Raw genomic sequence first — 10,633 nt, forward strand, 5'->3', positions numbered from 1 at the left:
ATAAAAAGTCATAAAAACGTCATAGTATAGTAAGGCTTAAAAAGTCAAAAATAAGTTATAGTATAGTAAGGCATAAAAAGTCAAAAATAAGTTATAGTATAGTAAGGCAAAAAAAGTCATAGTATAGTAAGGCAAAAAACGTCATAGTATAGTAAGGCATAAAAAGTCAAAAATAAGTTATAGTATAGTAAGGCAAAAAAAGTCATAGTATAGTAAGGCAAAAAACGTCATAGTATAGTAAGGCATAAAAAGTCAAAAATAAGTTATAGTATAGTAAGGCAAAAAAAGTCAAAAAAATAGTATAGTAAGGCAAAAAAAGTCATAGTATAGTAAGGCAAAAAAAGTCATAGTATAGTGAGGCAAAAAAGTCAAAAAAAAGTCATAGTAAAAAAAGTAAAAAAAAAGTCATAGTATAGTAAGACAAAAAAAAGTCACAGTATAGTAAGGCAAAAAAAGTCATAGTATAGTAAGGCATAAAAAGTCATAAAAACGTCATAGTATAGTAAGGCTTAAAAAGTCAAAAATAAGTTATAGTATAGTAAGGCATAAAAAGTCAAAAATAAGTTATAGTATAGTAGGGCATAAAAAGTCATAAAAACGTCATAGTATAATAAGGCATAAAAAGCCATAAAAACGTCATAGTATAATAAGGCATAAAAAGTCATAAAAACGTCACAGTATAATAAGGCATAAAAAGTCAAAAGTAAGTTATAGTATAGTAAGGCAAAAAAAGTCATAAAAACGTCACAGTATAGGAAGGCATAAAAAGTCATGAAAACGTCACAGTATAGTAGGGCATAAAAAGTCATAAAAACTTCATAGTATAATAGGGCATAAAAAGTCATAAAAACGTCACAGTATAATAAGGCATAAAAAGTCAAAAGTAAGTCATAGTATAGTAAGGCATAAAAAGTCATAAAAACGTCATAGTATAGTAAGGCATAAAACGTCAAAAATAAGTTATAGTATAGTAAGGCATAAAAAGTCATAAAAACGTCATAGTATAATAAGGCATAAAAAGTCATAAAAACGTCATAGTATGATAAGTCATAAAAAGTCATAAAAACGTCACAGTATAGTAAGTCATAAAAAGTCATAAAAACCTCACATTATAGTAAGGCAAAAAAAGATCTTAAAATGTGATAGTAAATTAAAGCATAAAAAGTAAGGCATAGAACGAACATGAAAATTCAACACAGGATGGCCACAGGTGGGGTTCAAACCCATAACCCTTTGACAGTATAGTATTATTGATGATGTCATACCATTGAGTTGCTCCCGAGTCGCTGTTGTATCTCTGACAACTTCCTTTTTGAGAAGCTGGGCTTGGTTGTGCTCCTCCCTCTTTTTAGCAAGCTCCACCTCAACCACTGACAGACACCTGACACACACACACACACACACACACACACACAGAAAAACAGAAACACATTAATATTTATATTTTCCACCACCTTTTGATAGCATATTATATTTACCGGACAATAACTGTTAATACACAACACATGATAACACCACCCACAGTTTTTCACAGTGTCACAGGTTTTTACGACCCTGTTTTTTGAAACTGAACATTCTTATTCATCTCTTATTTGTTACATCCAAATACATTGATTAATACATTTATACAGACAGTATGTTTAATACATAATACTGCATGTACTGTACGTGAGTATGTACCGGTCGGCGTGCCTCCGTCTGGCCTCGAGGTGTTTACACTGCTCCTGCAGGTTGCTTCTCTCCTCCCCTCTCCTCCTCAGCTCCTCCTGCAGCTCCTGCAAACATCATCTCCCCTCAGTCTTTTGTCTATTTTAGTTTTTATTTGGAAAAGTAGACATATATGTATTCTGCACATACATATACATTTATAATCACATAATGTATATGTTTACATTTATAGCTACTTGCAAGTATGCAAAAACTATTTAAAGAAGGGTGTATTAAATTGGTTGATAGCGGATGAACACACTGTGATTTTCTGACTCCATAGTATTTTTCCTTTTTTGCAGATTCTTGCTTTGCGTTCATTAAAAAATTTATTTTATGGATATAATAGTTAGAAAGTGTAGAGTAGTTTAAATGTTGCTGATTTAAAGAGAAATCCTAAAACTGTATGAACGGAAAACTGTCAGAGATCCATTTAAATCCAATGAAACATGTATTTTAATCCTTATGTGTTGCATTGCATTGTTTTGGTTTTGCTGCATCACACATAAACAGAAATTTGACATTTTTGCACCTTTAGTTGACCTGCTGACAACGGAGTTATTTACAGGTCTGTTATTTCCTAAGTTTCTAATCGCATGGAAAATATTGACAACGTAGTGGGACTGTCTTTGCTGTTAGCTGTGTTGAGTTCATTTCAGATTTTCTAGAGGAATTTCCTTGAAAGAGCTGTTTCATTTAAAGACAAGCAAATGTTTATTCAGCTGTCATTTATTATTGGAAACTCTGCTTCTTTTTATTACTATGGTCCACGTCTGTGGAACAGCCTCCCTGAAGCCCTGTGGTCAGCAAGCTCATGACCTACCCTTTAAGTCTAGTTTGTTTTTCTTGCCTTGATTCTGTAAAGCACTTGTGTTACATTGTCTGTTTGACACAATAGTTAGATTTTAGTTGACTTATAGGAAAATGTGAAACTGTGGGAAACTTTAGATAAATGGAGGAAAACACTTTGTTTTCTAATGAAGCTGCAGGAGGAATAAATAATATGAATTCAGATTTTACCTGCAGTTCTGTTCGCTGTTGTTTTGTGTTTTTGAGACATAACTCCACCTCTTTCCTGTGGGACTCAACTTCCTGTAGCAGCACAGTCAGCTCCTCCCTCTTCCTGTCCACTTTGTCCTGCATTTTGTCCAGTTCATCCATCTTCCTGTCCAGCTCCTGCTGCTGCCTCTCCGCCTCGTCCTTCCTCTTGGCCACTTCCTCCAGTATCCCGTCCAACTCGTCTCTCATCCTGTCCACCTCGTCCTGCTTCCTGTCCAGTTCATCCATCGTCCTGTCCAACTCTTCCTTCGTTCTGTCCAGTTCATCCTTCTTCTTGTGGAGCCGCTGGAGAACCTGGGTGCGTTTGGTTTTCACTTCCTCCAGCGCCTGCTGCTCTAAGAACAGCTCCTGAAGAACCTGTTTCAGCTCTGGACTCAGACACACAGACGATTCATCACTGCAAAAACCTGCTCAGAAAACTGTCCTCAAACATTTTGGAACGACAACAGAGAGTGTTTTATATACATGTATATCAATACATACAACCCAACTTCCCTCCCTGTGTGTGTGTGTGTGTGTGTGTGTGTGTCTGTGTGTGTGTGTGTGTGTGTGTGTGTGTGTGTGTTCTGTTACCTGCTCTGTGTGTGCTGACTTCAGACTGCAGTGAGAGGAGTTTCTGCTCCTCCTCTCTCAGAGCTGAAACAGTAGACCTCTTCTGAATCAACAGCTCCTCCTGCTGCTCCAACAGCTCCTACACACAGTTTCCACTGTTTTCATTAAACCTGCCGATGGAGCTGAAACAGTTTCATGTTTTCTGTCTGTCTGTCTGTCTGTCTGTCTGTCTCTTTCTCTGTCTGTCTGTGTGTGTGTCTGTCTGTGTGTCTGTCTGTCTCTTTCTCTGTCTGTCTGTCTCTCTCTGTCTGTCTGTCTCTTTCTCTGTCTGTCTGTCTGTCTGTCTATCGCTTTCTCTGTCTGTCTGTGTGTCTGTCTGTCTCTTTCTCTGTCTGTCTGTGTGTCTGTCTGTCTCTTTCTCTGTCTGTGTATCTGTCTGTTTCTTTCTCTGTCTGTCTGTCTGTCTGTCTGTCTGTCTCTTTCTCTGTCTGTGTGTATGTCTGTCTGTCTGTCTCTCTCTCTGTCTGTGTGTATGTCTGTCTGTCTGTCTCTCTCTCTGTCCGTCTGTCTCTTTCTCTGTCTGTGTGTTTCTTTCTCTGTCTGTGTGTTTCTTTCTCTGTCTGTCTATCTCTCTGTCTGTGTGTGTGTCTGTCTGTCTGTCTGTCTGTCTGTCTCTTTCTCTGTCTGTGTGTCTGTCTCTTTCTCTGTCTATGTGTCTGTCACACATAAGATAATCAATCAGGACATCAGGGGCTCCAAAGAGATCGACAGCAGACAGAGGTTCCCGTCTCCTCCTCCTCCTCCTCTTCCTCCTCCTCCTCCTCCTCTTCCTCCTCCTCCTCCTCCTCCTCCTCCTCCTCACCTTGGCTGTGCTCTGCAGTCGTTGCTCCTCCTCTCTGACCTCCCTCACTCTGTTCAGAGCCGCCTGATGCTCCTCCCTCCTCTGAACCAACCTCTGCTCCTGCTGCTCCACCTGCACAGAGAACCAGTGTCTTTAAAGTCATTTCCTTCGTTAGAGTCACTGTTATTATATTTTAATTAAAGGATCAGACAAACATCGTTTTAGATGTGAGGTTACCTGACTGTTGACCGAGTCCAGACACTTCTGGGCCTCCTGACAGTCTGACAGCACATTCTTTAGGCTACACACACACACACACACACACACACACACACACACACACACACACACACACACACACACACACACACGTTAAATTTTAACGTTTAGTTTGGTTGGTTAGAATGAACAGATTATTGATTTGAGTGGATGATTGATTGATGGATGATGGGTTGACTGGACAAATTACTGAATGAATGGATGAACAGATAATTTGTCTGTGTGGATGAGTGGACGAACCTCCATCCTCTTCACAATAAAAGTCCTTGAAAAAAGCTGTTCTGATTCATAAGAGCTTTTACTGTGACATAGTTTAGTTTGGTTTAGATTATCTTAGTTTATCAAATCTTAGTTTAGTTTATTTTAGCTTAGCTTAGCTTGTCTTATCCTAGTTTAGTTTAGTAAAGTTTAGTTAAGTTACTCACTGTCAAACATTGCCTGGTTTAAATCTGTATTTTTTTATATATTTTTGTGACTTTTTAGTTAAAATTTAAAAAAAAAAACCTGACAATGAAGAAATGAAGTGTCTTGCTCTCTGCTCTGTAACATGAGGGACATTTATAATGACAGCTCCACCATCGCCTCAGTGTCTTCAACTCTACCTGTCTGTAGCTGAGTGTGTTTTTGTTCCGAGCTGTTGGAGCTCCTGATCTCTGCTCCTCAGCGCCTCCTTCACCTCCCTCAGAGTGAGCTCCTCCTTCTCCCTCCTCCTCCTAAGATCCCCCACCTCCTCCTGCAGCTCTCTGAGACATCAGTTCATACATGTGACACATACATGACAAAGGATCACTAAATCAAACCTTATGCTGGATCCGAGTCTGGAGGTCAGAGGTCAGTCTGAGAGTTTACCTGACGTGCTGCTTGGCCTCCAGCAGACAGGAGGCACTGTCCTGAGCTCTGCGCTGGAACTCATCTGCCTCCCACTGAGCTAAGCTGGCCTGGAAGAGACACACACAGAGGCTGGACCTTAGAGAGGTGTGTGTGTGTGTGTGTGTGTGTGTGTGTGTGTGTGTGTGTGTGTGTACCTTGTCTCTGGTGGTGTGTATGCAGCTCTGAGCCTCCAGCAACAGTTGGTCAGCCTGACGCAGTTCAGCTCGTCTCTTCAGCAGAGTTTCCTCCACACACTCCACCTCATCACACACCTGCACCACACTCCTGCGGGCGCACACACACACACACACACACACACACACACACACACACACACACACACACACACACACACACACATCACCACCTCGCAGTTGTTTTGCCAATGCATTTGGATATAAAATGTCATCACTTCATTTTATCCTTATAGACATTTGAGAAGATGCTAACTGTGCTTACCTTTGTCTCAGTGTGTGTCTCAGTGTGTGTCCTAGTGTGTCTCAGTGTGCGTCTCTGTGTGTGTCAGTGTGTGTGTCTCTGTGTGTGTCTCAGTGTGTGTCTCTGTGTGTGTCTCACTGTGTGTCTCACTGTGTGTCCTAGCGTGTGTCTCAGTGTGTGTCTCAGTGTGTCTCAGTGTGTGTCCTAGTGTGTCTCACTGTGTCTCAGTGTGTCTCAGTGTGTCTCACTGTGTGTCTCAGTGTGTGTCATCTCAGTGTGTCTCTGTGTGTGTCTCAGTGTGTGTCTCTGTGTGTGTCTCAGTGTGTGTCTCTGTGTGTGTCTCAGTGTGTGTCTCAGTGTGTTACCTGTGTCGTCTCAGTGTGTCTCACTGTGTGTCTCTCAGTGTGTCGTCTCTGTGTGTCTCACTGTGTGTCTCTGTGTGTGTCTCAGTGTGTGTCTCACTGTGTGTCTCTGTGTGTGTCTCAGTGTGTGTCTCAGTGTGTTACCTGTGTCGTCTCAGTGTGTCTCACTGTGTGTCTCTGTGTGTGTCTCTGTGTGTGTCTCACTGTGTGTCTCTGTGTGTGTCTCAGTGTGTGTCATCTCAGTGTGTGTCTCAGTGTGTTACCTGTGTCGTCTCAGTGTGTGTCGAAACTTTTTGGTTTCCAGTCGTAGTTTCTTCCTCTCTTCCTCCAGTCTCTCTGTGTCTCTGTGCACACACTCACACACACACTTTTCCCCCTGCTGACACACACACACACACACACACACACACACACACACACACACACAGGACATGTGTACATCTTTAATATCTGTGAATGTAGGCTGGCTGCTCTCTCAGACTCTTTTACTTTCCTAGTTATATCGATGAACCTGGATAGAAACCAAGTTTCTGATCAACACACCTGATCAGAAACCTGGATTCTGTCTGGATTCTGGTGAATAACCAGGTTCCTCATGCTCCATGTAAACATCACACAGCTAACACCATGAGACTGTGTGAGACCAGGAGCAGATCTTGGTTCAGGCTGCAGACACTGACCCTGTCTTGGTGCTCTGGGATGTTACAGTGCAGAGCAGAGCCCCCTGCTGGAGGACTGTAAACAACAGCTGCAGGTGAACCACACAGCAACCAGGCGGGTCCAACCAGGGGGGTGTGACCGTCAGAGAGCCCAGCAGAGAGACCTGCAGCTGGGTCAGGAGGAGGAGGAGTCCGTCCTCTGGAGCTCCTGTCAGCATCACTGCCTCCTCCGCTGTCCCTCCACTCAGCAGCTGCTGCTAGACAGAAGACACATCAGAGTCTGAGCACACCTGAACACACCTGAACACACCTGAACACCTTTACAAACCTGTCAGTGTGTGTGTACCTGTGTCAGAGTCGGTGTGTGTTGGGGGTATGTAGACCCAGTACCCTCCTCCTGCAGGAGGTCTGTCCTGCTGTCGCCCCCTGTCAGGAGATCTGAGGAACTGCAGCCCCAAACCAGAATCCTGAGTCCCCTGAGAAGCCAGACTGGGAGCCTGAGGGAGATAGACAGAGTTTTAGTTTCTGTGAATTCATTCTGCTTTCTGTCCTGACGGATCTGGAGAAGGTCATTAACACATTCATCTCATCCCGTCTTGATCACTGCAACTCCCTGTTTACATGTCTCTCCCACAAATCTCTCCGCAACTCGTACAAAATGCTGCAGCCTGACTCTGGTTCCAAAAAATGTGATCCTATTACACCCATTTTAAACTGTCATTGTGCCTTTTAGGGTTGATTTGAAATACTTTTAATGACTTTAAGGCTCTGTGCGGTTTGGCACCTTCTTATGTCTCAGACCTGCTCTCCCCTTACGACCAAGCGCTGCCTCAGATCCTCGAGTTAAACTCTGTCCTGAAGTCTCGGCTAAAAGCCAGAGGTGACTCAAAGCTCGAGGAGATCAGGCCCCTGTTTGAAACGCAACTGAAACATACTTGTATAAAGCAGCTTTTAATTCCTTTGGTTTCTACCTTCTGCCTTGCTAACTCTTCTGTGTCTTTCATTGTTTTATGTTTGTACAGAACTTTGCACCTGTGATACAAGACAGCAAAGGTGTTTTATAAATAGTTATTATTATTAAAACAAACAAATTTTAGTCAGTTAAATTTTCTTTAATTTAAATAAAAAAAATTGTACAACACAGAAAAATTCAAGTTTCATTTAAACACAATTTTATTTTGTCTTGTAAATTATTGGATTATTTTACTTCTTCAAGACTAAAAGTTATTCACATATAACAATGAAAAAAATGACTCCTAAAGACATATTGTGGTGATTCTGGTTGGTTATTTTATTTATTTGAAAACTTAACTTTGTGTTAAAGCTTAAGCCTAATTTACAGAAACCAGAAAATGAAATCTTGTTGGTCATTTCTGTCAAACACTTACAGCGACTGATAAACCATCTTTACTGTGAATAAAATCACAAAACTTGATTCAAAAACACAGAAAATGAATTTAGCTTTGGTTTAAGCAAACAGGATCCTGTGACTGAGTTTTTCTCTTCTGTTAATTCTGAATCAAAGGAAACGAAATGTTGTCGATGAGAAGTGTGAAATAAAAGGAAGAAAAGTCTCACACTGTGTGCAGGAGGTACGTAGCACCACTGTCCTCCCTCTCTGGTCCTGATCCCTGTCCTGGACCGAGTCCTGGTCCGGATCTGGTCCAGCTGCTGTCTCAGTCTGTGTGTGTGTCTCTGAGCTTCGGCCAGCTCGGCCCTCAGCTCCTCCACTGTGTGTGTGTGTTCAGCCGGGTGAGAGCTGCCATCGAGCTCGTCCACAGTTTTCTGACAAACACACACACACACACATTACTACTGTTTCAGGAAACATGTTACTTACATGTTAGAAAATCTGCAGGTGTGTGTGTGTGTGTGTGTTACCTGTGTGTGCAGCAGCTCCACCGTGTGGTTCAGAGCTCTCAGCTGTTCGATGGTCGACGTCATCTGTTCTGCCGTCAGCTTGTCAGAGTCACACATGAACCTGCTGAGCTGCCGGAGTTTCCTGTTCAGGCGCCCGAGGCTCCTCTGGTGACCGTCGCTCAGTGAACGCAGCTGGACCGAGACACAGAGCTGCTGTTATAAATAACTTTCACTTCATGCAGAGAAATCTGTGCTGTGTTAAAGACACGGAGCCTTCGTCCTTCGTCCTGTTGAAAAACTACGGAAGAGGATCAGGGCCATTTGAATTCTTCTTTCTTTGAAAAAAACTATATTTCGCGTGTGGCCCTGAAGTGATTTTTTTCTTAACTAAAAAAGTTTTTTACTCATGTGGCCTTAATGTGAAAAGTCAGAATTCTAAAAAAATTCACATGTGGATCTAATGTGAACTTTTTTTTTTCAGATTCTAAATGTGGCTAAAAAACCTTGTGGAGTCCAAACTGGTTTATATTTAAACCATTAATTTGCCCAACTAATTAACTTTTAATTAATATCCACCTTCTGCCAACGGTGCAAGGTGCTGTGAGTGAGCCGACAAATCATTTGAAAAACAGGACAATTTAAGTGAAAAGATGTAATTATATAAAATAATAAAAAATATTTTTAAATGTTTTAAAAGAGGTTTTCCTGCTTCAGTTCAGTCCTAAATGTTTGAACGTTATTATAATTAAAATAAAAACTTCTCTTACAACGTTTTGTTTGGCCTCCACGTTGTTACTGGTTCAGATTTGGGCCGCTAACATTTTTGATATTTTCAAGTGGGACATGAGCTGGAAAAGGTTTGGGTGTGTTTGTTTCTGGAACCTGCTGCAGCAGAGTGTCTCTGTGCTGCTGGACGTCCTGAAGCTGCAGACGACTCTGCTCCAACTGCGACTCCTGCAGCACAAGAAATCCAGATGAATCACAAACAGAAGAACAAAGACTTGATCAGACTGCTCACACTGCAGATCGTCTCATGTCAGTCTAAACTGACGAACGAACAGAAATATCACTGAAAACAATAAATCTAGCAGATTCAGGATCAGGTTGTGGTCTGGACTCAGCTGATACTGACCAGGTTCTGATGAATGAGTCTGTTTCTGCTGTGAGACCTCTGTAGCTCCTCCTTCAGTCTCCAGTCTGACTCCTCATCCTTCTCCACACTTTGGGCCACCTGGTCCTGGGCCTCGAGTCGGGCTTCTAGCTGGGCTATGTGGTCCTGGTCTTGGGCTAGCTGGGTCTGCAGCCTGGCTATCTGTTCTCGGCTGTGGTGGAGGTCTCGTTGGAGCTGCTCCGTGCTGGTCCTGGTCTGCTGGAGGGTCCGGTACAGCTGCTCCACACTTCTGGACAACATGAGTTCAGGACTCATAGGACTGACGGGGAACAGGACCGAGTCGTGTGGACTGGAGGAGGAAATGTAGGAAAAGAAATGACGTTTAAAACAAAAACGTAGCGGTGTGGACGGAGCCTGAGCTTCCTGGCCAGTGGAGCTTGGCAGTAGTGACAGTGCAGAACTCAGTCACACCACTGCTGTGATATAATGTGACAGAACACAACACACAAACATGAAGTTATAACGACTCCGACTGTCGACAGCAGCAGGAAAATATTCAAGATGTTTGTAAATGAAAGTTAAGACTTTAACTGCTTTTCTCTGAGGGAATTGAAGCCAAGGGTTTTTAAAAACTTTAAGAGTTGCAGAGAGTTTGATTTTTAAGTGGTGAAGCAGCTCCATCAAAACTAATGGAAACATTCAACATGGATCTTTTCTTAATGTTGTAGTTTGATGATTGACAGCAAACACACTGTTTTAAAATCTGCTGCTCAAACAGTCAAATAGACAGAGAGTGACGGAGGAGCAGAAGGAGAGATGAAAACTGACCTGCAGCAGGTCACAGGGGAATTAGCTCAAATGGTAGAGCGCTCGCTTAGCATGCGAGAGGTAGCGG

General features: G+C 42.3%; 1 protein-coding gene across 1 annotated transcript; it reads right to left on the reverse strand.

The window, feature by feature from the left end:
* Nucleotides 1–1,265: 1,265 nt before the first annotated feature.
* LOC111648861 (uncharacterized) lies at nt 1,266–10,109 on the reverse strand (the record flags this gene model as incomplete). Its single annotated transcript, XM_087171323.1, has 16 exons — nt 9,760–10,109; nt 9,510–9,581; nt 8,649–8,819; nt 8,346–8,552; nt 7,114–7,264; nt 6,789–7,024; nt 6,372–6,484; nt 5,464–5,593; nt 5,288–5,376; nt 5,041–5,181; nt 4,397–4,460; nt 4,181–4,291; nt 3,340–3,457; nt 2,728–3,134; nt 1,681–1,775; nt 1,266–1,381 (listed from the first exon to the last, which is right to left on the reverse strand). Coding segments are annotated over exons 1-16 (2,515 nt in total), but the record flags the coding sequence as incomplete, so codon positions are not given.
* Between the last annotated feature and the right edge of the window lie 524 nt (nt 10,110–10,633).

Source organism: Seriola lalandi, unplaced genomic scaffold (genome assembly GCF_002814215.2).
Source record: "Seriola lalandi dorsalis isolate HSWRI2012SDOR001 ecotype SW California unplaced genomic scaffold, Sedor1 jcf7180002049665, whole genome shotgun sequence".
Taxonomy (NCBI): domain Eukaryota; kingdom Metazoa; phylum Chordata; class Actinopteri; order Carangiformes; family Carangidae; genus Seriola; species Seriola lalandi.